We start from the raw sequence: 27,273 nt of genomic DNA, 5'->3' as shown, positions 1-27,273 counted from the left end.
AATACAAGTCTCTTGTCGCCACCTACTGGTGTAACAGTGTAATCGATACAATCTATATTTGATGCGTCAAGTTACTTTCAAAAGGTGATTTACTCGATTTTGATCACTTCCGTGGACAACAGTGTTTATATCTGAACTATAAACTTTTATCTCAGTACTTCTGTGATCATTTAAATATCTGTAACACAGAAAGAACAATACTGTGTGGTTGAAAAGAGGCAGTGCAAATGTAGATTTGAATGTTCTGGTGTGATTGTCAAAATGTTTGTTTAATAGACACAGGTGAATCATTTAGGAATGAGATCACCTGGGTGTTGAATCAAGATTGCAATCTTTTTATGATTAACCATGAAGCTCTTGTGTATGGGTCAATGACGTGACGGGTCATTTTTTTGTCCAAAGGCCTTAATAATAATAAAAAAAAACAAATATGTAACATCCAAAGTATGTAAGTTGGTACAACGTGATCTCTTTTACTGAATCCAAAAGGTTTTAATTATATTTTACTACATATAAAGGTATTTTAAAGATTTTGAAGTGTCAAAAGGTCATTCAGTTTAACCGTCCGAAGGCCAATACAGCAATTTCATTTGTGATTAAAATATCTTAAAATGTAATAAATTTATATATTTTTTATTCTGCCATGATTTTATAACATTATATATCAACATTTATAACATTATATATCAACAGTGCAAAATGGTATTAAAATTATGTGTAGAAGTCGTTGCTTTGTTATGAGAAAGAATGTCCGGAAAAATGATTTTCATTGATGTCATTCAGAGTAACCAATATAAAGGGCTCCATTTTGGTTCAAATCATGTGGTCAATATTATGTGACAGGATGTGACATCATTCAGACACCTGCAAAGGACCACATGGTTGTGAAGAAAAGTATGTAACTCTCTCTTAACTATTAGAAAAATTCATGTTTTCACTTGCTCATACACATGTCCCCAAATATCGGGTCATTCGGTACAACCGCTATAAAACATGGATAATGTTGTAATATTTTAAAAACTTTTACTAAATATAAAATGTTTGATTGTCCTTTTGGTAGCTAGCTAGCTAACTAAAAAGCTAGGCAGCTAGATATCAGCCTGTTAGCATTGAATGAAGATTTTGTCATTCGTTATAACCAAAAGAGTCATTCGGTTAAACCGAAATTTTGGTTATAACGAATGACTTACTGGTTGTATCGAATGACAGCAATGTATGTTGGTCATATTTGTACATATCTGGAATAAATAAATACAACATTTTATTAATAGAAAATGTGCAGTGTATATTAATATATAATTTTGACTGAATTTTACCTTTGCAGATGCCTTTATCAAATAAGGAAAAAGCCGCTCACTTCTGGGCAAGGATCAATGCTGATCGAACGTTAGAACCTACGTTAGAAACCACATAGCAACATCCTAGCAACCACCTCAAATACTTTAGTAACTGCATAGCAACAACCTAGCAACCACGCTGAATACCCTAGCAACCACCCTGAATACCCTAGCAACCACATAGTAACACCCTAGCAACCACTCAGAAACCTTAAAATGAAATTTCTGTTCTGTCTTTCTCAATCCAACTTTAAAGTTTGTCTTGTCGAACTTTATCTAGTTATTTTTCATGAATTTATAGCCTAGCAGCTCATCGTTTAACAATTTAAACACTTGTTCCAAGACCAATTAAATACTTCAATGTTTTAATTAATATAATTTGCGATACGAGTTATATGTTCATCCCAATATCAAAATGTTTTAATGTTTGATGTACTTTTTACATTAATAGCCTATTATATTAACAATAAAATGTGCTTTTGAAGCTATTTGTGTCTGTTTATTGTCTTAAATATTCATAATGTCAAGGGCAGCAGACATGGTCATTCGGTATAACCGGCCTTGGTCATTCGGTAAAACCGATATAGTAAATATTTAAATGGAGTAATATTGTTTTTAATAACTAAAGGAACTACAATAATACAAATATAAAGCAAATAAGGCTCTTTTTTTTACATTTCCCCTTTTCTCCTTTCCCTGTGCAATGTTTTACTTGAATATGTTGGAGTGTTTAGAGTAGTCCAATAAAATGATTACATTTATGAGATCAGTGATAATTTTATTTAATATTTCTTCTGTGGTACACACAATATACTATCTCAACATCAATGTCAAATCATTTTTTTTCATGAATCTGCAAATTAATAATTTTAGATATATTCATGGTTAAACCGAATGACTTTTTTGGAGACAAATTTTGTCCATCTTGTAAAAAAATGACAAAAACAGTGTTAATTGATTGTACAAACCACACAATCTTATTGTTAACACCTAGGTAAACTAAAAAATTGTTTCAAATATAGTTATATCTCCATTCTATTTTTTTACACTTTTAAAAACCTTATTCGTCAATGACCCGTATATAGTATATAAATAATACTAAAATAACACTGCTTCTCTGGTATATCTCTCTCTAAGATTATAGGTGATGGTTTTTCGCCAAGAATTCAGCTATTAAATGTTGTTGTTTTTTTTTTTTTTTGATAGCTAGGACCATTTGCAGATCAATCACTTATGAGGGTTAGGATGCTAGACAGCTGCCAGTGAAGACAGTAATGTCCGTAATGGTTCATGATCAACAGCTCCGTGCTCACTGTTCACCATCATTTCCGTCATCATGTGTGGGAATCCACTGCTCGACTTCCACAAGTGGTTTGGTCTTGTGGTAAATTAGATTGTACATACCTTAGCGAATCCATTGACAAACACAATGCCATAGTCCTCTTTGGCGTCATCACCTGTATTTAGTTGCAGTGACTACCGGGCGCTTGTCCCTCATTCTGCTATTCACATATTTACTGACTCCAGCACTTCCCACTAGAGTTGCATGATTTTGGATTAATTGAGAATCACGTTTTGTTTTTTGTTTTTTTTGGGTTCAAATGATGATTCTCCCACGATTCTGACTGAATCTCTTGAATGAATGGTTCAATGACAAATACATTTTTTAAATGCATTCGATACTATAGTTATTTGAAGCTCCATGTTACTTTCAAAAGGTGATTTGCTCTATTTTGATCGCTTCCGTAGACATCAGTGTTTATCCGAACTATAAACTTTTATTCCAGTACTTCTGTGATAATTTGAATATTTGTAACATAGAAATAACGATACTGTGTGGTTGAAACACAGTGGTTTCATAATAATACATGAATGATAACTGCTTTCTCTTGGTCAATGTGCAAAAAAATGCAGATCTGAATGCTCCAGTGTGATTTTGTCAAAGGTTTAATAGACACAGGTGAATTGTTGTCATTTAGGAATGAAATCGTGTGGATTTGAATCGAGATTGCATTGTTTTTTTTAATGATTAATTGTGCAGCTCTACTACCCACACGCATTTGGCACCAGGACTGAGGTATTTTGGGGGTCTTGTTTTAGTTCTGAGTTTGTTTTGACGTCAGTGGAGAGGTTTGTTGCATTAAATGTCTCTGTCCTGCCCACATTCCTCAAGCGCTCTTTACAGATCAGCTGATGATAGCGCAGCTTCTGTTGAACTTCTGGTTCTGTCCCCTGGTACCCTGCAGGAAACTCTCCCCTTTTGCTCCTGGTTAATTATAGGAGCTAACTGGGGGGGGGTCTGAGGTAATGGGAATGACACATGTAGTTATCAGATTTCCCAGCTCCAGTGAGCATGCTCAGCACGTACTCTTTAGTAGGATAAGGCCAGGTTTTGTTTGCTAGAAGATTCAGAGCTCTATCTGCAAACTTACAGATGCTTTGGTTTGTCTGCTTTGAGGTGATCAAAATGTAAAACACACTGCAGCATCAGAAAGTTGCATCTCCATCAAAGGCATTGTGTTTTAGTAGGAAAGATGACCCTAAACTCTTTGAAAAGCACCCTTTTTTGACTGGGGTGGCAAGCAATAAAGTGCAGATCTAAATCCCACTGAAAGGGTTAGTTAACCCAAAAACGATAATTCTGTCATCACTTACTCACCCTTATGTTGTTAGGTTCCAAAATCAGACTCCATTTTAAACAATTAAACCATTTCTGCTTACAGGGGGCATCACCAAAAGGAAGTGTAATACTTTTTTAATTTTTCACTGCTAATCAGCTATCCTTTGTGTTTGTTTGTGTCAGTTTTGTGCAGAGCTGAATCAGCCCACTCTCTGCAGCGTACGCAAGTGGAAGAGTGCCAGAGGCCTGTGGAAATGTGCCGTTTCAGACTGTCCCACCAGACAGTCCAGTAATGTAAGTTTAGACCCCTGTAGCACATATATATTCACACATATGCAAATGTTAAAAATGTTCAGGGTTAAAAGATATGGGGTTAAAGGTCCAAAATGTTTACCGACTGCCTTACCTAGCAAACATCTGCTGTTACATCATACAATAAGCTGTCCACTGATTCATTCTCCTTTAAGGCAACACACTACTGGTGAAATAACAGATGTCACCATACTTTCCCGGTTGATTAATCACAGTACTTTAAAACAAATGTTTTGTAAAACAAGTTTTCTGAAAAGTAATGTTTAAAGGGTTAGTTCACCTAAAAATGAAAATTAGTAGCAAAGGCATCATAAAAGTAATTACTTTTACTCTGTGGATTACTTTTATGATGTCTTTACTACCTTTCTGGGGCTTGAAAGTGGTAGTTGCATAGGCTGTCAATGGAGGGACAGAAAGCTCTCAGATTTCATTAAATTCCGAGGATGAACGAATATCTTACGGGTTTGGAACGACATGAGGGTGAGTAATTAATGACAGGGGTGAACTAACCTTTAAATAATTGAGGCACTAATTAAATATGCATTTGCATACATTTTCTGAACAGAAATCTGAACAATGGAACAAAGCCAGGTTCAACTCTTGTTTCATTTTATTGGCATATGAGAGTTATAGGTTTTTACAAAGGGGATTTTTGATGTCTCTTTTTATCACTCTATAAATCATAAAATACCATCAACAGGCAGTAAACATAATCACCATGTTTTTAGAGATAACGTTACATAAATAAAGCAAATGTTATATGAACAAACTTTCAGAATATACAGTAGCTAGGAACAAAACTTGTGTAAGTGCTACTGAAGTGGAGATTTTGGGCTCAGTAAATAAAAAATAAAAAAAACACTTTCAATGTATGTATTGTAGTTCAAATCTACAGACGCAAATAGACAGTGTAATAAAATAAAAATTACAGTATGTAGTAGGCAAAAAGCCCAAAATCTTAAAATTGACCAGTGCATGAAACTAATGTTTTGCCTGTAATGTCTTGCCTTCAAACAGGTAAATGATTCAATAAATAAATAAAACACAGAGTACATGTTTCATCTAAAACTTCATTTTAAGGATTGAGAACATGAATTTAAAATAAAAGCCTTACACAATAGTTAAAGACCTTGACCATGTCTAGAGGTGTCTGGCCGAACACAAGATGTTCTCTGGATAGCGCTGTTTACCCACACAGGAAACCTCTTACCGGTGACATGTGGCAGATGTAAACTCCACAGAGACTGTGCTGTCACGTAGGACAAATGAATGAGATTACACAGGAGAAATGTACGTTCTTGACTTACAGAGGTCTGCTCTTCATCATGGAGCATTACTGTAAATATTAATATTAATCGATGTGCTGTAGGATGTATTAGACCAGATTTTTTCCGATAGTGGAGCTATGTATGATATCTGATTATTGCAGTGTGCTTTTAGAGAGAGAAAGTGGCTGTAAGCCCTCATGTGCTTTTACATTTCACATTAGAGTTTTTAGAAGTACATGTAGGCTGAATCCTGGTTCTCATTTGCACCTCAAAAAGTACAATCACCATCCACTTTCAGTACAAACTCTATTAAAGCCACACCTGAAGACACTTTCAATAGAGATGTGTTGTGATGCACACGCACTGTGTACTTTTCCCCTGATCTCTTTTTCTGTGCTTCCTCTGTGCATATAAATTGAACATCAGGCACAAAGGCTGTTACACCAGACTAACACACTCCAGTCATGATGATGCAGTGGCCTTTAGTTAAACACACTCTTAGTTAAATGCACTCTTTATCTATGCAAATATGGAGTTGCTGTGTCTTGTTGTGCTGCAAAGAAACGTGTCACTTGTCCTATGCAGCAGCCATTGTTATAAAGGGTAATGGACCAGTGTTATTTTAGTATTATTATTTACTATTATAGTATTTATTCATATTTTGAATTGGCTTTTATTTTTATATTTTCAGTATTCATTGTAATTTGTGTTGTCATTTTTATTAGTTTTTTTTTTTTATATTTAAATCTAGAGAGAGTTGTGTCATATATTTAGTGCAGTCATGAAACTCTAGATGGCGCAGGCTGATAGGTACTTTACATGCAATATGCAAGCAATCACATCATTACCGCAGCCAATGAGATTGCTTACTCAACATTTAAATTGTGTTGTTCATTGTTTGCTATAAGCTAGTCCTGCAGCGTGGTATCAGATTTACTCTGGAACCTTCCACCTCCCCCAGCTCCACTTGCCTCGATCTGCTATGGGATTTATGTATGTCTATTTATGCAGCAACAGCAGCATATCTTACACGCTCACAAAGCGTGTCTGTGTATCTTGTAGCAGTAGCGAGTCAATGCTTTGATATATTAATAAAATGCTAAAACTATTCTGAGACTGAGTTGTCATGATTAAAATGCTTTTTCTCTTTAATAATGGGTATGGTTGTTGGGTTATGAATGTTACTTGGCAGATCTTGGTCATTTATGGTTTTGCTGTAATCATGTAGGTTGCTGAGTACTCCGGTTTCCTGTGGGACAGCTCTTCCGGGATTGAAATGAAGGATGCCACTGTCTTGGAAAATTCTGCGACTAATGGTAATGGGAAGCATCCTCATCCTCAGCCATACCTGGGACATTTTTATGTAAGTAAACCTGGAATACAGCTCTATCTGTTAGTGTCACCAAGCAATTTGTTTTATGCAGTTAATTCATGGTATGAGCTATTTAAGTTACACAAACAGAAGCGTTTGTGGTCAGTATTTATTTTATTAAGGAAATGAATACTTTTATTCAGCAAGGATGCATTAAATTGAGCAAAATAAAATTATTGCTGTTCTTTTGAATTTTCTATTCATCAAAGAATCCTGAAAAAATGTGAAAACTGTTTTCAACATTTCAACATGCCCAATTTTCTCTGTAAACAGATTGGATCGTCTGAGCTCACGCTGATCAATTTGCACCTGACAGCAGCACCATCGCCTGCAGAACAGAGAGGAAAAAACACTTGTGATGAGCTTAAGGCTTACAAGCTGAGCTCTGGTATCCAGGAAACTCTCAAAGGTCTGTTTTAACATGATACTTAGTGCATCATTGCAGGAGTCACTCTTACAAGAGCTCCTTATCTGTTCTGTGTCCATGTCAGCGAGCTCCACGGTGCTATCAGGTGGAATCGTAGTCTTTATGGTCGTATGTTTGTGCCGTGTATTGACTGATACTGTGTGTTCTAGTGCAAGGAGAGAAATTAACAAGGCTTGAGGACATAAATGATGCCAACACCCCCTCAATATTTCTCTGTTGGTGTTGCTGGTGTAGGTGAGAGAGAGCTGCTGGTGCTGGGTCACTTTGGCATGGCTCCTGACAGCCCTGAGATGGAGTGCCTGAGGAAAGAAAAACTCTCCGCCCTCCTCGCACCGTCCATCTTTACGAACATCAGCACTCGCACACCGCAGGGTTCACACTGTCAGGACAACATCTGGGCCAGTCGCTCCCTCAAAAAGATCTACACAGGTGGGTGGTGTAAGATTTAACGTTAGATAATATTTACTCTTTAAACAAGTCGGCTCTGCCGCTTTGGAAAGCATAAGAGACTTTCAAAAACATCTTTGATTCCACACTTTTCACTGAAAGTGTTATGTGTTTGTGCTGCCCCCTTCAGGTCATTGCTCGGTGGTGCGGAAGGGCCTGACCAATCCCTGGATTCCTGACAACTGGTCGTGGGGCGGTGTGGCGTCCGAGCACTGTCCTATAGTGGCCGAGTTCTTCGTGAACATCATCCTGAAGGAGCACCTGTGCAGTGGCAACGGCGTAGCAGTGGTGGAGAGAGGAGACACCATGTCCAAACATGAGCGATGACCTTTTACATGGTCACCAGCATCTGGACTAACACAATGACTGACTGAATATAAATGAAAGAATGAGAGAAGTGCACCATGATTGCCTTTTTGTTTTGTTTGTTCAATGTACAGTAGAGATTCTAGAGCAACAAACATTAGATTTTAATATAGAACAATATAAAGAGAGAGATATTTAAACACAGATTTATTAAACATGTACATAAAATGAAGTGAAATGAAGAAGCAAATGACAAGTGTGCCAAAACTTTTTAAGTGCAAATAATAAATCAATATTTACAACCTAAGTTTGTCTCATATGCGGTGATTTAGGTACAGTAACACATGAGCCGTTAGGAATGGCATAATCCGTTTCAAAAGTTTGGGGGTTCTATTTATGTTTTGATAGAAATGAATACTTTTATTCAGAAAGAATGCATTAAATTGATCAAAAGTGACTGAACTCTTTTGTAACATTATAAATGTCTTTACTATTTCAAATTAAGCTTGAATTTAGGCTTTATTCACATATAAACATTGATCAGCGAACATAAACAGAAGCTCAATCGAACCTGCATGACGCACGAGAACAAACCGCATTGGTTCTCGTGGAAGCTCAAACATGCAGCGTAACACAAGAATGAACCTTATTGGTTCTTGTGGAAGATCAAACTTGCTGTGTAACACAGTGGTGGGCCGTCAGGGCCAGCAGGGCATTCTCTGTCAAAATCAAAAATCGTGTGACTGACGTGTGTTATCAGCAAATCGAATTTTAGTGGAGATTGTAACTGAAACCCCACGGTACGCCACTGGTAACACACAAGAAGGAACCTCATTAGTTCTTGAGGAAGCTCAAACGTGCTGCGTAACACATGAGAATGAACCTCATTGGTTCTTGCAGAAGCTCAAATGTGTTGCGTAACACATGAGAATGAGCCTCATTGGTTCTTGCGGAAGCTCAAACGTGCTGCGTAACACATGAGAATGAACCTAATTGGTTCTTCTGGAAGCTCAAACGTGTTGCGTAACACATGAGAATGAACCTCATTGGTTCTTGCGGAAGCTCAAACGTGCTGCGTAACAAACGAGAAAATGAACCTCATTGGTTCTTGCGGAAGCTCAAACGTGCTGCGTAACACATGAGAATGAACCTCATTGGTTCTTGCGGAAGCTCAAACGTGCTGCGTAACACATGGGAATGAACCTCATTGGTTCTTGCGGAAGCTCAAACGTGCTGCGTAACACATGGGAATGAACCTCATTGGTTCTTGCGGAAGCTCAAACGTGCTGCGTAACACATGGGAATGAACCTCATTGGTTCTTGCGGAAGCTCAAACGTGCTGCGTAACACATGGGAATGAACCTCATTGGTTCTTGCGGAAGCTCAAACGTGCTGCGTAACACATGGGAATGAACCTCATTGGTTCTTGCGGAAGCTCAAACGTGCTGCGTAACACATGAGAATGAACCTCATTGGTTCTTGCGGAAGCTCAAACGTGCTGCGTAACACATGGGAATGAACCTCATTGGTTCTTGCGGAAGCTCAAACGTGCTGCGTAACACATGAGAATGAACCTCATTGGTTCTTGCGGAAGCTCAAACGTGCTGCGTAACACATGGGAATGAACATCATTGGTTCTTGCAGAAGCTCAAACGTGCTGCGTAACACATGAGAATGAACCTCATTGGTTCTTGCAGAAGCTCAAACGTGCTGCGTAACACATGAGAATGAACCTCATTGGTTCTTGCGGAAGCTCAAACGTGCTGCGTAACACATGAGAATGAACCTCATTGGTTCTTGCGGAAGCTCAAACGTGCTGCGTAACACATGGGAATGAACCTCATTGGTTCTTGCAGAAGCTCAAACGTGCTGCGTAACACATGGGAATGAACCTCATTGGTTCTTGCAGAAGCTCAAACGTGCTGCGTAACACATGGGAATGAACCTCATTGGTTCTTGCAGAAGCTCAAACGTGCTGCGTAACACATGAGAATGAACCTCATTGGTTCTTGCAGAAGCTCATACGTGCTGCGTAACACATGAGAATGAACCTTGGTTCATTAACATTGGTTCTCCCAATGTTCAAGCTTCTGGTCAATGAATTTGCATCTTGTTGGAGGCTAATGGAGTTGTATAAACTGAATGCTTCTCCTTTTAATAGAATAAGTAGCCTACTGGTTGTCATCATGTCTGTTTCCTCTTTACGGTGGTGAATTCACTCACATTGGTCACATCATGACATAGGGTTAAGCAAAAAACAAAATTAGAAGCATACAGAAGTTGAAAAATTGCCTAAAGATTAAAGTCCTCTGTCATACTTCTGTCCATCTGCTTTTAGACTTCCGCTATTTATCTAGCAAACATTCACCTGTTTGCTGAACGTCAGGTTCTGACACATGATCAGTGAACTTTACACACTCAGTGAGCAGCAGCAGAGTTTATTTTGTGTTGTAAAGCATGTCAAATGCAAGCCCGTGTTGTTAATATTAGAATTTACATAGGTAATGGCAAGTATATTTCCCTCCATATTTGCAATTTTTAGCACACTAGGAACATGAAAATGCCCAGCCTTGACTTCTTGTTTCACAGGAGTATAAATATGAGGAAACCCAAAGGCCAAATTCCCTTAATCATCCATCACAAAAAGGTGAAACCAGAAAATAATAGTTCTGATGGGCAGCAAAAGTTTGTTTAGCTTCACAAAAAGTGGCTGTAAGAAAATAGCTAAAGCATTGAAAATTCCCATTTCCACCATCAGGCCAATACTTTAGAAGTTCCAATCAATGGAAAATGTTACGAATCTGCATGTTAGAAGACGTGTCTATATTGTCTTAATGCACGGCGAGGAGGATAGTTTCAGCAGCCAAAGACTCTCCAAGGATCACAGCTGGAGAATTGAAGAAAATACACTGCTCAAAAAAATAAAGGGAACACTTTTTAATCAGAGAATAGCATCAAGTCAGTTAAACTCCTGGGATATTGATCTGGTCAGTTAAGTAACAGAGGGGGTTGGTAATCAGTTTCAGCTGCTTTAGTGTTAATGACATTAACAGCAGGTGCACTAGATGGGTAACAGTGAGACAACCCCCAAAACAGGAATGGTTTTACAGGTGGAGGCCACTGACATTTTTTCCCTACTCATCTTTTCAGACTGTTTTTCACCAGTTTTGCATTTGGCTAGGGTCAGTGTCACTACTGGTAGCATGAGGCGACACCTGGACCCTACAGAGGTTGCGCAGGCAGTCCAGCTCCTTCAGGATGGCTCATCAATACGTGCCATTGCCAGAAGGTTTGCTGTGTCTCCCAGCACAGTCTCAAGAGCATGGAGGAGATTCCAGGAAGACAGACAGCTACTCTAGGAGAGCTGGACAGGGCCGTAGAAGGTCCTTAACCCATCAGCAGGACCGGTATCTGCTCCTTTGTGCGAGGAGGAACATGATGAGCACTGCCAGAACCCTACAAAATGACCTCCAGCAGGCCACTGGTGTGAATGTCTCTGACCAAACAATCAGAAACAGACTTCATGAGGGTGGCCTGAGGGCCCGATGTCTTCTAGTGGGCCCTGTGCTCACTGCCCAGCACCAGGGAGCTCGATTGGCATTTCCCATTGAACACCAGAATTGGCAGGTCCGCCACTGGTGCCCTGTGGTTTTCACAAATGAGAGCAGGTTCACCCTGAGCACGTGACAGACAGGAAAGGGTCTGGAGAAGCCGTGGAGAATGTTATGCTGCCTGTAACATCGTTCAGCATGACCGGTTTGGTGGTGGGTCAGTGATGGTCTGGGGAGGCATATCCATGGAGGGACGCACAGACCTCTGCAGGCTAGACAATGGCACCCTGACTGCCATTAGGTATCGGGATGAAATCCTTGGATCCATTGTCAGACCCTATGCTGGTGCAGTGGGTCCTGGGTTCCTCCTGGTGCACAACAATGCCCGGCCTCATGTGGCGAGAGCATGCAGGCAGTTCCTCGAAGATGAAGGAATGATACCATTGAAGGGCCACCACGCTCACCTGACCTACATCCAATAGAACACCTCTGGGACATTGTGTTTCGGTCCATCTGACATCACCTGGTTGCACCTCAGACTGTCCAAGAGCTCAGTGATGCGCTGGTCCAGATCTGGGAGGAAATACTCCAGGACACCATCCGTCGTCTCAGTAGGAGCATGCCCCGACGTTGTCAGGCATGCATACAAGCACGTGGGGGCCATACAAACTACTGAGAACCATTTTGAGTTGCTGCAATGAAATTTCAGCAAAATTGACAAGCCTGCTGCATCATTTTTTCACTTAGATTTCCGGGGTGTCTTTGAATTCAATCCTCTGTAGGTTGATTATTTTAATTTCCATCAAACGATGTGGCATCCTTTCGTTCATAACGCATTACCCAGTCCATATTAGTATAGATATCCAGCATGATATTTTTCCCCATTGAGATCTGATGTGTTTTCAAAGTGTTCCTTTAATTTTTTTGAGCAGTGTAGTTGAGTCCTGGGGGTCAGAAAGCCTAAAAAAATATCAAACAGCACCCACATCACCACAAGTTGTTTGGGAAGGTTTCAAGAAAATCCTCTGCTCTCATCCAAAACAAACTCTAGCATATTCAGTTGTCAGACATTACTGGACCTTCAAACAGGACTGGTTTCTATGGCCAAATACCAACAGATTAAAAAAAAAATCTAAACTTGACAGCCTCTGCAAGAAATCTTAAAATAGGCCATGGTTGGATGAGGACAGTGATCCAAAACAAACATCAAAATCAACACTGAGCACAAAATAAAGGTTCTGCCATGGCTGTTCTAGTTCCCTGACTTGAACCCTATTGAAAACTAAAGAGGAGAGTATCAATATGGACTCTGGAATATGAAGGATCTGGAGAAATTCTGTATGGAGGAATTGTCTCTGATCTCTTGCCAGGTGTTCTCCAAACTCATCAGGCATTATAGGAGAACACTCAGAGCTGTTATCTTAGCAAATGGAGGTTGCAAAAAAAAAGTATTGATTAAAATAAAGATACAATTTATTTCATGAGATCTATCTATCTACACACGAAGATAACATTGATCAGCAGCAATCCAGTTTTAGAGGATTATAAAGACAAAATGATAAAAATCAGTTGTTAAAGGAATATTTACAAAAGTTTAAGTAATTTGAATTGTAGGCCTACACAAGGAAATATTTGAAAAATATTTAAAAGAAAATTTCAATTTAAAATCTGCTTAGGGCATGTCTGAATATTTATTGCACGATCATAACATATAGATCAGCAGCTATCCTGCTTTATATGGCCATAAAAACATGTATGGGGTTTTGTTTCTTGCAGGGCAGTGAGTCTGTCCCGTGTGTGTCCTCTAGTGGCCACTGACCTTTACTGCCTAAAATGGCATTTCATAACTAAATGGCAAATGGATAAAAAAATAAAAAATAAACAGCTGTCAAAATAAAATGTGATTCATTAATGTAGTATTTAAATCTTAATATTTTAAACATGAATTAAATAACTTTAACTGTAAATTTGTAAAATGCTTGATTTATTTACATTTTTATTTCAAATGAATAGATAATCGATTATTTTTATTTGGTACTTATCCTCCATTCAATTGTGTGCCTGTGAGAGTGTTTTGAGTGCCTGTGATTTGCATGTTTATACAATATTAATCTGTGCTGATATAACAAGGACAGGATGATTTTATAGTCTCATTATTATGTGATTATGAAGATAACCCATCTATCTGCACGCAGAACAGCAGTGGCAGATAAATATAAGCCTCAGATTTCCACACACACCATCAAGTTCTTTTAAATCCCAGTAAAAATATATTGCATTTCAACATTTTATAATGTTTATATGTTCATATATCATGAGCATCATGAATATCCACACGATTACACACAATCCCAGTTTAATCCCACAGATTGCAGGAAGTGTGAAAGCTAAAACTTCAGAGAGATTAATGAGCCTTGACACGTGTGTCTGTGTGGGTGTGTGTGTCGGTCGTGAAGCGCAGCTGAAAACAAACCCTTTGTCTGTCCTTGTAGGTGTCAATCCGCAGGATCTGCTTACATAGACATGCGAGAACAAGACACCTGTGGAAAGAGTTTGCCAAAAGATCACTTACAGAGTGTTTGAGAGGGCATTGTGGGAATGGAGATTGATCATTGCTCACTTGTAAACAATGACCATTCTTTGGCAATATTACATCCTGTAATTAATGATCGAGTGTCCTATGGTCACATGCAGTGTGATGCACATTATACAGATGATTTATAAGTAAAGAATGATCATAGACAATCAGGAAGACACAAAGTAGAAAGAACAAACTGAATCTACTTCCCATGACCCAAACAAATCTTTAACATGCTTTAAAATGAACATCTGAGCAGGGCATTCAGAATGAGTACATTTATTTTATTCATTTAAATATAGTAAGATCATATTGAGAGGAAGTTGTCATTGGCTATAAAGCGTTTTATAGGCAACTGCTGTAGTGCTTTTTGATCTATTGGAAAATGGCAGGAACAGAGTAAGGTCAAAGGTCAACAAAACAGTCAAGGTAGAGCAGCTGAGCTAGTGAGACGTTATTCATATACTGTATATTTAGTATGTGACATTTAGGACACATACAGTAGGATTGTCTACTTCCACAAAGGACACTTTTAAACAAAGGTTAACATCTTGGCACCCAGATTTGTAATCAACTTTTTGATTATTGTTAACATTTGATTATAAGTAAATAACACATGTCATCAGAAAGATATAAACATTTATATCACACAAGCAGTTTATAACTCAGGAAATCAGGAAATAAACAGTTCAAGGAACTTGTAATACATATAAACATATATTTGGCAATTTTTAAGTGATGTAATTTGGCCTCTCTTTCAATATCCCCTCAAAGGAGAACACACACGTCCTGACTGAGAACCTTCAGAAGGGTCTTAAGGCTCTGCACTGGCTAAAATTGACCAGGGAAAACAAATACAGCTCTATAGGCCCTCATATAGACTGATCACGGATTTTCCAATCCTCCTCAGAGTGAAACTCACAAAAACATGTCAGGGTCACATTTCACCCTAAACTCGAAATTAGCTAAATAAATTAATTAAATAAAATAGAAAAAATTACATTTAGTTTTTAGAGAGAAAGTTAAGTCTTCAGATTTTTTTTCATTGTAACTTTGCCACAATGTAATTTTGCCATATATATAATTGTATAATATATATAATTTACATTTTGTAATAATTAATCTTCACATCACAGTTATCAGAATGCGATTTTTGTACATTTACGCTAATTGGGATATGGGAATTACAAGAATTGGAGGTCAGAAAGGGCCTTAATTGTCATAAAAACAATAAAAAAATACAAATTATTTAATTTTGTCTTTATTTCTTTAGTTTAAAAAAAAAAAAAGTGAAATATTACCTAGATGGGTTTCGTTAGATTCACCCGTTGACACACCAGCTTTTTCCTATCTAACAACACAACCGTCCATGCCGGAGGTCACATGTTCAGGAATAAGCGCGCACAGCTCCTCATTGGTTAACTGGTTGACCTCCATGATTTTATGAAGCTGCTCCGTGTAGCGCGCTTGATCCTGCAAGAAGTGAGGGATCCGCACATGCTCCATCAGAGCCAAACCCTTCAGACGCTCCACATCCTCATAGGACACCTGCACAACCACACACACACAAGTCTGTCGATTTTGTTCTGAATAAAGTGCGCTGTTCATCTGAATCATTAAAGGTTTGTTTTCAATGTTGACTTCAAACTAACCTTTCCAAGAGCCAGTAGCAGCTGGAAGTCAATCTTGTCTCTGTGTCTGAGGATCTTCAGGATCCCATCTAGATAAACCTGGTCCTTACTGAAACAACCTTAATAGCAAACATATTTTATTATTAACATGAATAAAACAATGATAGTTCTGTGAGACGTTATATTTCTGAGAATCAGGATGTGGCACCTGGAAGTGCCGTGTCCGTCTGTCCTCGTTTGGCTCTGACGCAGTAGTCCCATCGCGTGTTGGGGTCGTGGACGAATCGGCCCAGGTTGTGAAACAGCTGTGAGAAGGACATGCGGCTTGCCTGGTAGACGGTGTAGTAGAGCAGGGCGGCGCGCCACAGGGTGGGGTCCTTGCGGAAGAGCACGCTGTGGATACTTGCCAGACCCTCCTCCGTGGGGTTGATGGGACGCAGACCATGTTTCTTTCTGCCCCCGCTGCTGCTCCACGGCTGGTGACTGTTGTTGATGCCACGGAAGTAGTGCGTACCTGAGCCAAAGATGTAGAGAGGTTTACTTTACCAATCAAATCAGAACAATCTGGAACTTTATCAAAATGAAAGATCAAAATTAAGTTTTATAATAACTATTAATAGTAGATTAAGCTCATTGTTGTATACCCTTGTGAAAAATAAATGTGCTTAATTGTATTAAATGTGCACTTATAGTGTACTTCAAATCTTAAAAGTAGATTTTTAACAAAGTATACTTGCAGATAATATATTAATGAAGTAAAAGTCCACTTAAGGGTACTCATTTTCATGACTGTTTCTTAACACACATATTTACACTTAAAAAAAAAAAAATTGGTATAAAAAAACAACAACAAAAAACATTTGTAATAATGTCAAATTAAAAGTATAACTATAAATTACATTTTAAATAATGTTTTAAAAATCTTTTGGCGTGCTTTAAAGAAGTACACTTATTTGGATGTGTTGATTTACTAAGCACATGTAAAGTACTTGACCATAATTGTAGTGTGTTAAAAAAATCTAAAGGATTTATTGGATCTAATACAAATTTATACTGTAATACATTTGAATTGAATTGCAATAAACATGTAATTAAGAGTCTGAAAACAATACATTTAGTTTGCACTCAAGTCACCTTAATTTATATAGTGCTTTTAACAATTAAGCATATATTACTTCTATTTTGTTTTTGAAATAGGGTTAAAGTGTCCTGCCAAGCATTTATGGTAAACTGAAATTTCCTCTAAATGTCATATCTATGGAAACTTGTATGTCATGTATTTGAAATTACATTTGAATGAAGTTGCAGTTTAGTACATTTAAATATATTAACTTTAAATATTTATGAATCACACACTACAGTTAAAATCATAATCAAGTGCTTTACATGAGCTTCAGTATGCGGGTCAACACATTAAAATAAGTGTACTTTAAAGTACATTCAAAATAATTCTGTTTTAATAATCTTTAGTGTGTTAAGAAACAGTCAAGAAAGTGAACTCTCCTTAAGTACACTTAAAGGGTTAGTTCACACAAATTCTGTCATCATTTACTCACCCTCATGTTGTTCCAAACCTGTATGAATGTCTTTCTTCTGCTGAACACAAAAGAAGATATTTTGAAGAATGTTTGTAGTTGATGGACCCCATTGACTAGTATTTTTTATTTCCACTACAAAAGTCAATGGGGTCCATCAACTGTTTGGTTACCCATATTCTTTAAATGATCTTCTTTTGTGTTGAGCAGAAGAGAGAAACTTATACAGGTTTGGAACAACTTGAGGGTGAGTCAATGAAATGGGTGAACTATCCCTTTAAGTGGTCTTTTATTTTAACTATATCATATTATCTAAAAGTACAGTTTTTAAAAAAAGTATACTTTTAAGATTTAAGGTACACTACAAGTGCATTTTTAATAAAATTAATCACACTTTTTCACGAGAGACTCTCTTATATGACTAACTGAAAATTTCTTTACAAAAACATTATAAACAGCGCTAACCCCTAGGGAAAGGCCATGTCTCCAGCAGACAAACCCTGAATTGTGTGCAGAGAAAGTGAAGGAGAGAGAGAACACACAGCGTGGGAGTGTAATTACTGTGTTCCTGACACTGAGCTCTGATACGCTCTAGGTGTAATAGTCCCTGACAGCAGGAACACAAGCTGTTGCCGACACGGATCGCTGATTTTCATGGGGTGACCGTGACATGATCCAAAGTACAGAACACAAGTGAGTCGAGCTGGTGGATCATGAAAGTCTTGGATGGGTCTTATTCTATTCAGTTTTTTAATATGAGCCTCAACTGGCTATCAGATGCTCTTACACACAAACACACACCGATTTCATGCCTCAGCATCCCCTCCAGCCACTGCTCTCTAGCAGTAGAGATGTTAATGGTGAGTGTAGGTCTGCTGTTCACCACAGTCATGGACGCTCTGGACAGGAGGTCATCAGTAAGATGAACCACAATCTACAGAGAGAGACATTTCTAGACTTCATAAAGCTCTCAAGATGAGAAAAAAAATAAATAAATCAATAAACTATACTACCGTTCAGAATACTAAGGTTCAGTAAGGTTTGTTTTGAAGGAAATTAATACTTTTATTCAGCAAGGATGCATTAAATTGATCAAAAGTGACAGTAAAGACACTGTCAAGATTCTGTCCTTTTGACCTTTTTTATTCATCAAAGAATCTAGAAAAAATTCCACAAAAAATATCATAGTAACTGTTTTCAACTGTTTTGAGCAGCAAATCGGCATATTAGAATGATTTCTATAGGATCATTTTACTATTTTACTGTTTTTACTGTATTTTGATCAAATGGTGAACGTAACTTATTTCAAAAACAACTTACTGACCCCAGGCTTTTGAACATTTAGTGTATATTGTTTTGTAAGAAATTTCTTTTGTATTACACTTTTTGGGGTTAAATTAAAAGTGCAGTTAACAAACTGAATATCCATCTTAACGTTACCTCACTCTCTCACCTCTCCTATGCATCCTTCCTTCTCCATGTATTTCTTGACGTGGTTCCAGATGCGGCTCTTGGTGAGGAGGTTTCCTCCTGTAGCCTGCTCAAACTTCTCATAGGAACCGTACTTCTGTAGGGCCAACTCCATGATCCTCACAGCCTGAGACATCAGCAAGCACTCAGTCATGGGCAATAGGAGAGAACTTACAGAAGATTTTAGAACAAAGATAAATAAAGCAAAGCAAGGCTTCATTGATGATTTAAATGGTTCCCTGTATATGCCAGAGGTCATTCTGTTAAAAAGCAGGTACCCACTTATCATATTGAGAAGTGATTCTAATGTAAATTATTAATTTTACAAAACTTCCGATAATTATTTTGAAAAAAAAAAAAAAAAAAGTAATAAAAACTCAGTGAGTGTTTTAGCGCAATTTTCTGACGTCATGGGATCACAACACTAAGAGATAGTAAATCTTTTTATGTTTTTTTTTTTTGTTTTTTTGTTTTTTGTGTGCGTTCCCGAGATTAGACCTTCCTTAACATAATGCCGAAAACCCGAAGTCTCTAGGTGGTCTGGTTGAGGAGGAGATAGAAGTGCAAGATTGGTGCGCACAGACAGAACAGAAATCATGAGTTAACAATCGCAATTTTGTCCGTAGGAAAATTGCGCTAAAAATGTAGCATAAATATATTTACTCTGTATATTACTAATTAACGTATATTTATATGATAGGATAAAATGCTGCCTTAGGTAGAAGGGGGCCGTAGCAAACTTCCAAGGGGCCGCAAGATGCCATAAAAGTATTTAAATGAATGAATTTTAAATATAACTTTAATCTAAATTAAAATACTGTTAAAATCAAGATGTAAACTGAAATAATATTCATTTTTATTTACCCTTAATAACTGTTGTTTTCAATGAAAAACATACCTTTCTGGGATACAGAACATAACTTCTAGAATCACAGAAAGAATTGTGGTTAATGTAATATTAATTTAATATATTAAATTAACCATGTTAATTAATTTGATGTAATCATGAAAAAAATGGATAGATTTAGAATAGAATAGAACAGATTTCAGAAATATCTGTATTTAGAGGGGGCCTTTGAATATTGTGCCCTTTGAGTCAAAAAGGTAGAGAACCAATGAGTTAGACAGTCTTGTGTTCAAGGTTATGAAGCTACTGATATTTTTAAATATATATATATTTTAGTATCCATTTTTTAATAAGCATAACAAATGTTGAAATTGTAAGATCAACTTTTGTAGCACAAGTGAGCCTAAGTAATCTCAGGTTTCTTTTTAGAATTCCCTTTTTTAGCTTTCAGAATTATAGTTGAACTGATATTTGGGACTGTTTGTGCTTTGGGATGAAACACTGGCTGCATAAATGAAATAAGACATGCTTGCAGAAGCATGACTCAAAATTATTCTCAATTGTTACGTCATGAATGTACAGACCTCAGTAAATAACTAGGCCACAGTTGGGGACTTTTGGTGCTGAGTGTGAATTTATGAGAACTATTTGTGATCCGTCAGGATCAGCCTGAGGGTGATCCACAGTGAGATCAGCACTCTGAGACAATCAATATAATGGTCTGAAATGACTCTGCTCCAGCACATAGAGCCCTAATACAGCCACTTCTATACTTTCTTTTAAATATTATCTAACCTGTTGGTAACATATAACTTGATATGTTGTTGTTATCAGCTTTTGCAGCCGGTTGAGCCAGGAACACTATTGTGGGATCTCTTAGGCTACGCCCTATACAAAGTGCTCTGTAACCCCTTTCCAAACTCCCCTCCCAGTGTAGTGTTGGCTGTGTTAATAGCTAGCGGGAAACTGAATTAAATTGAATTAATTAATCCTTTATCCTTCAAAGACGTTTATTAGTCTGATTGTGTTGTTGGCAACACGTTGCTTTTGAGCTGCTGGATCCAGGTTTATAGTACAGAACTAAAGAGTCAGAAAGTTTCTTTTCAAGAGTAATTCCATTTAATCTCATTTATAGGACTGTGGCCTTGCGGGATGTGAATAAGAGTAACTAGCACAAAACCTTACAGAAGATATCAGCATAAAAGGATGAGGGAGAAGGAATGCAAGTGCTAAATGCGGCAGATCGTGGGAGAGAGTGAAATAAAGACCTTGACGTCAGATTTGCTGTGACTTCTGGCACTCTACAGCACTTTAACCAAGTTAAGACGAGGTCAGCTCATAGATCTCAGACAAACATGGCAGAGTCCATCTGCTAATTCTCTCCCAAATACTTCTTAAAGGGGTCATCGGATGCAAAATTCACTTTAATATGGTGTTTGTATATAAATGTGTCTCTGCAGTGTGTGGACACAACCACCATACAATGAAAAAAATCCATTCACTCCTTTTTTTTTATCCTCAAAAAGTCTAAACACTCTCAATAATCAAGCCGTTTGGATTTTCATGCTCCGCCCACGACCACTGACGGACTGTCCTGTATTAGCATATTTCCGCCCTCAGCAATTTGTATAGGCTACTGTCCGGCAAAGCATCCCTTTACGTGTCTTGTGTCGACACGCCCCATGGAAGAGAGGGGTGGGGTGAGCAGTTGCTCATTATCATTTAAAGAGAATTGCACCGAAACGGGTCGCAGTGAACAGAGCTGTTTTTGAGGAGGTAAAAAGGGTGTTGTTTTACACAACCATTGAGGAATTTTAACCAAAGTATGTTACAAACTTTACATGAAGACCCTAAAGAATCATACCAACTTGTGGAAAATGGGCATCCGATGACCCCTTTAAAGCAAAGCGAGCAATAAGTGACAATAAAGCCATTTGACATAATAGCATTACTTATAGGTTGCATCTCAATTTGCATACTAGCCATCTTAAATAGAGTAGCATTAGAGCATACCACCTCACAAGACTCTGAGAAAAGTATGCTAAAGGCCCTGCTATACTTCAAGTAAAATTGAAAAAACTAGTGTGACGTTATTTCAAACAAATCAGGCCAAAATAAAGAATGTTTAGACTTTGTTTCGGGAGTTCGAAACAAATTGCCAAAGTTAACTTTCCGGTGTCTTTTTGTGTGATTTGTGTGAGTGTGATTTTTAAATAGACAGTAAAAATCTCACTATTTATGAGAGTATGGGCACTTACCTGTGTGAGGAAGCGGTCTGAAGCGTTGCTGTGCTTTGCTAGTACTTGTGGAGGCAGAGGATTGCTGTACTCAAACTGAGGGTTGTATTTAAAGTCTGATTTGAAAAACCTGGCCTTCTCTTTCTCCACGTTGGATGGCTTTATGGCAGTGAGGATGCACAGCTTCTTGATTGAGTTCTCTCCATCACGTGCAGTAGAGAGCACTCTGGAAAGCTGTGGGAGTTTTGTGCAGCTGTTTTTGGGCCTGGGGATGGGGCAAGGGGACAGACGGATGGCACTGCCCAGCACAGTGATGCTGTTCGTTTTCTTGGAACTGTTGGTGGAGAAACAGGAGAACACAGACTGAGCGTGCCTGGTGTCTCTGCAACCAAAAGCCAGCCCACTCATTGTGAGAGGTGCAAGGGTCGGCAGGGATCTGTCGCGATGCGTTGCCGTGGAGACTCTTTTCGGGAACTTGTAAGATGAGCTTTTAGGGCTCTCCTGAGCATCTGACTCTTTCTGCAGCAGTGTGCTGTAGCTGCTGGTGGTCGTGTTAAACAGGTCCTTTAGAACGCCAGAGGATATGTGCTCCAGGCGCAGCTGACTGGGGCTCACAGGCTTCTCCAAGGGGCTCAGGACACAACTCTTAGATGTTTCCAGCCCTGGCCAATGGAGCAGTTCTGGAAGGAAATATCACAAGATGGAATATTACAATAGTCTACTCAGTTCTCTAGTGGCTCTTTGAAAATGAGGCATAACAGGACTATGTCTTGAAGAAACAAACATCATGCTTCTTTTTTATTTTCTAGAAACCATATAAATAACTATACAATATATACTCAAGGATGTGCGCTACAACATATTTCAGTGATGTAGTCAAGACCAGCACATTCAAGTCCAGGCAGAGACTTTAGTAAGAAGAGGGTCACATCTGAGTCAGGACAGAGACTAGAAGAGGGCTGTGTCCAAATGAAGATCGAGACCAAAAGAGGGTTGCATCTGAGTCAAGTTCAAGACCACAAGAGGGTCATGTCTGTCAAGATCGAGACACAAACTGTATTGTCCTAGTCAAGGCCAAGACAAGAAGAGGGCCTCTTTCGAATCAAGTTTGTAACCAAAAGAGGGTCTTGTCCGAGTAAAGTCTGAGACCAGAAGAGAAACGTTTCCGAGTCAAGTCCGAGAACAGAAGAGGGTCGCATACGAGTCAAGACCAAGTCCAAATACTTCAGTGTCCATTACAAGACCAAGACCATGTAAATCTGGGGCCTCATTTATAAAAAGTATATACACACAGATTTGAACAGAGTGGATCTCATTCATGAAACATTCGTAAATATACGAGTAAATATGTGAGTGATTTGCGCGTAAAGAGACATTCCCGAAAATTCTTCTCCTGATTCACAAATACTTCGTAAACGTCAGATTTGATAGTGAAATGTGTGTGTGGGTTAATGAATTCCAATCAGTCGAAAAGTGCACGCTCATTCTTAATTACCATAAATCCCGCCCATTAAAACCGACTGACAACTATATATGGGCATCATATTATGACACGAAACGAAGGATTTCAACATGTCTTCTCAAAAGCGAATGAAGAAGAGAAATTTCTCAGATGCAGAAATTGAAGTTTTATTATCAGAAGTTCATTCAAAACGCCACATTTTATTTTCAAGCTTACATAGTGGCGTACCAGGTCCTAAAAAAAGGATTTTTTAGGTAATAATGCTTTTACCTAAATGCTTTAGGTAAAAATGCTTGGCAGCAGATGCAGTCAATGGAGTTTCATCCGTTAATCGAACAGTTCCAGAAGTGAAAAGAAAATGGTTCGACATGAAGCTTGACTGCAACACTTGTAACTTGCGGACTTGTAAAAAAAATAAAAAAAATAAAAAAAAATAAAAAAGAAGAAACAGCTTGAATATAATAAATTTAAAAAATAAATAAATAAAAAAAAAAGACTTGCGGACTTGTGTTCCGTTTGCAGATGCTATTACTGGCTCTCGTAATAAAAGTAAAAAGAAAAACCGTATGTAATTACTATATATTTTTTCAAAATGCTGTGTAAATATGTAGGCTACCCGATTACGGTGAATTAAAAGGCAGCCTTATGAATGAGCAAAACGTTCGGATGTTAAACGCACTATTTACGCGTGGCTGGGACCAGGTGTAGATTTCTTTCGTACCAACTAACATTTGGAAAATACGAACATTTTAATGAATCCGAAAATTTACGCCAGAACCACTTTACACACGATTTACACAAAAATTCGTTCTGCTCGTGTTTCATGAATGAGACCCAGTGTGTGTAGGCTACTCTAAAATCCAAGCAAACAGTCTTTGACGTGGAAAAATACTTAGAGCCACGTCAGGGTCTATGCAGACGTACACACTTTTCCTTGTGGCAGAGAGTCGGAGTACTGCAAGTATTTGGAAATCTAAGCAATTTTTGCCGCTCGCGATTCTAAAGGATTTGGACATTGAGTGCCCTTTTATATGTTAATGACATTAATTAGGGGGTGATTACAAGGTGGAGATCTGAAACCATTCATTTACGATTTATACATTTCATATCTGAAAGAGAGGTGTATGCACGGTTTTTTGTGCGTACGTTCGTTCTCTGAATCACTCATACACACATTTCAGAAATGAACGTAAGATTAAATGGACGGTTTCTAAGCAACATTTTAGAAATGAGGCCCCTGGTCTCGAGTACTATATGGCTTTACTTTGCGAACGAAGAATTAGGAAGGGTGTTGTTGTCTGTGTTTGTGTGTGACGAGGCCAATGCGAGACAAGCACATCCGGCCAAAGAGGCTACAATAGAAAGACTGTAGTTCAGTGTTGCAGTGACATGATTTTTCCAAAAGCTCCTTTTGTCTTCAAGACTGACTCAAAGCAGCTCAAAGCAGCCTGATGAATGGTATGTCTCCAGGTTACCTGATCGGAGGCTAACTGAGACCATTGGTGGTTGTCAATTTGACACGCACCAAGGGATTTCTTCAAAGAGTCTTAAAATCTCTTCATTGGTGCTCCTTTGTTGCTATGACCAGTAGCAAGTTCATTGTAGAGCATGATCTTGGGTAGGTGATAGTCCTCTATCCTTGAGATTTGACCTACCCAGCACAGTTACGTCTTCAGCAGCATGGCCCTGATGCTGGAGACTTCCACCAATTCAAAGATTTCAGTATTTGTAAAAAAAAAAAGTCAAAAATAAATAAATAATCAAACCAGTGGATGATTTGGAGACTGCACACTAATCTTTGTACTCTTCTTCAGGTACTTGTTTTTTCAGACTCTTTTGTTCAGTCTACTGAATGTGCTGTTGGCCTTTGCCAACCTATTCTCAATCTCTTTGCTCATGGCATCCATGGAAATGATGCTTCCCAAGTAAAGTGATAAACTGTTTTCAACTCTGTCCCATCTATGGTGATCTGAGGATGGTTGACTTCCTGTGGTGTGGGCTAATAGAGAACTCTGGTCTTTTTCAATACTACAAAACTACTATATTGTGAATCTTAGTTGTGCCTAAAGGTTTAGCTGTTACTTTCACAGTATCGCAGCCTCTTGTGCTGTGAAATATATTATGAGGGGAGAGCAGATAACACCAGGTGGAATTTCAAGTAAAGGAAATACAGCTACTCTTGAACTTGAGACTAGTCGTGCCATTGTCAGTTCAGTGTTGTGTCCCCATTTCCCTGGAAATAAAATCTCCTTCGCCCATTTACCATTGACTTCAACAAAAGATGAATTTAAAAGCTTGAAATTAAGCTTGTTGAAAGCAGCTGCCCTGCCTGCATTCAATCCTCCAGGCTTTCATTTGTTGCTTTGGATAAAAGCATCTGCTAAATCATTAAATGTTAATGTTTAAACTGTTACTCTATCATCTCAGGAGGATAGACTAAGGATACATCAGTTACGTCAAGGAACTCTGTGGCACACAATGGCACACGCCTCTGCAAAATGATCCCACGCTTCATCAGAGAACAGCTGACAGGTGCACTGAAGTAGAAGGACCACCGCCTCAGCATCAGAGAGCCAGCCAAGAAGCAAAACTGTCTGTGTATGTTTAGATCTGTGGGGCTTCATTGGCTGATGTAGCATGAAATTGAAAAGCACATCAGACCACACTAAACATGAATGTCAATGCATTCGATACAAAAAAGTGATAAACACCCTTTTCTCAGAACAAATTTATCCTTTCAGTCTTTATTGCAATTATTTTTAAGTAACCGGTGTCTCAGTAATTTTAGTGAACGTATCAAATCAGGTTCCTTACAAGTTCACGCAAGCTTTTCTGTAATTCATTCTAAGGAATAACATTTTAATAAATGCACTTCAGTTCCCTAAAGCAGTAGGTCATTTTGAAATTCATTGAAAAACATTGTGTTGTAACATTATGGTAAACTGACAGATTTACCTGTAACTTCAATGGATTCAAGCATCATCTCGCTCGCGCTGTGAATCTCAACTTTTCACCCGTAAAGCAAATGTTTTTTATCCAAAATAACGAAGCGCCCAAACGACACGACGAATATCCAGTGACGCTGTGATAATATCCTGCATATGTTCAGCACAGAGAAATGCTGTAGTTTGCAAATCTCCGCTTGTAAGGTCTGACCGCGCGCAATCTCCGACTGCACTGCTGCTTCGGCCAGGACACTGAAACAAGCGCATAAGAGCGTTGCCATGGTGCGCTGTCAACGTCACCCAAACCAAAACGTCAGTTCCGTTTTGAAGAGGCTTCTGTCGTGTATGTTCTGTAAATGAGTATTTTATTGAAATACTACTTTAAGTAAAAGGTTCATTTAATAGCATATTTCACAGTACTGACCACACTGTAAATATATTTTAAGATAATGTAATTACTTAAAACAGAAGCCCATACCGTCACCAAATATGTTTAGTTGCCATTTGTCATACAGTATCTCTTAATGTGTCAGTAATTAAAAAAAAGTATAAAGCATTAGGACCTTATTTTATGCTTTAAGGAAATTTATTTAAAATTTAGGTTGTCAGTTCTGAACTCATGTTTTTGACTCTACAATACTCCTGTGTACTGTATACTGAAACGATATTGGCCCACTGAACAGAGTTAAACACTTGGGCCACCCAAATACAAATAACCCCAGTTCTCATTACACATGTACGCATTCATTCTCCCCAAAGAATTCAATTAAATTATGCTTTAAAATAAAAAAGGCAGCATTTTACCTCCATCTAGTGGAGATACTGAACATTTGAAGGTGATAAGACACTTCCATAAAAGGTTCCCTTATTTCAAAAAGAAATGGGGGGTGGGGGGATAATTCTTAACCACAAAACACTGACTTGAATT

At 38.2% G+C, this 27,273-nt stretch overlaps 2 protein-coding genes across 2 annotated transcripts in view; one reads left to right on the top strand and one right to left on the bottom strand.

Annotated features, from left to right (window-relative positions):
* The window catches only part of eepd1 (endonuclease/exonuclease/phosphatase family domain containing 1), a 28,571-nt gene extending 20,177 nt beyond the window's left edge, over positions 1-8,394 (top strand). The window contains exons 3-7 of the mRNA XM_079880083.1: positions 4,141-4,251; positions 6,766-6,900; positions 7,183-7,318; positions 7,571-7,765; positions 7,914-8,394. Coding sequence (XP_079736209.1) covers positions 4,141-4,251; positions 6,766-6,900; positions 7,183-7,318; positions 7,571-7,765; positions 7,914-8,110 — 774 coding nt within the window. The 3' untranslated portion in view covers positions 8,111-8,394. The remainder of the gene's footprint in view (positions 1-4,140; positions 4,252-6,765; positions 6,901-7,182; positions 7,319-7,570; positions 7,766-7,913) is intronic.
* A 7,091-nt stretch (positions 8,395-15,485) lies between these two features.
* Positions 15,486-26,573, bottom strand: matcap2 (microtubule associated tyrosine carboxypeptidase 2). Its single transcript, XM_079879402.1, has 7 exons — positions 26,356-26,573; positions 21,960-22,618; positions 18,838-18,981; positions 18,186-18,318; positions 16,058-16,363; positions 15,871-15,968; positions 15,486-15,766 (listed from the first exon to the last, which is right to left on the bottom strand). The coding sequence occupies exons 1-7, from the start codon at positions 26,381-26,383 to the stop codon at positions 15,566-15,568; spliced, it is 1,569 nt and encodes a 522-aa protein (XP_079735528.1). The 5' UTR covers positions 26,384-26,573; the 3' UTR covers positions 15,486-15,565.
* Between the last annotated feature and the right edge of the window lie 700 nt (positions 26,574-27,273).

Source organism: Squalius cephalus (genome assembly GCF_949319135.1).
Source record: "Squalius cephalus genome assembly, chromosome: 8".
Taxonomy (NCBI): Eukaryota; Metazoa; Chordata; class Actinopteri; order Cypriniformes; family Leuciscidae; genus Squalius; species Squalius cephalus.
This window is presented reverse-complemented; position numbering and strand designations above follow the sequence as displayed.

Coding starts and splice junctions, on each gene's coding strand:
- matcap2 (XM_079879402.1), bottom strand. CDS start 26,383: ATGATGCTTGAATCCATTGAAGTTACAG. Junction 22,619..26,355: donor TGAATCCATTGAAGTTACAG/GTAAATCTGTCA, acceptor ATTTCCTTCCAG/AACTGCTCCATTGGCCAGGG. Junction 16,364..18,185: donor GATGCTGAGGCATGAAATCG/GTGTGTGTTTGT, acceptor TCTTTGGCTCAG/GTACGCACTACTTCCGTGGC.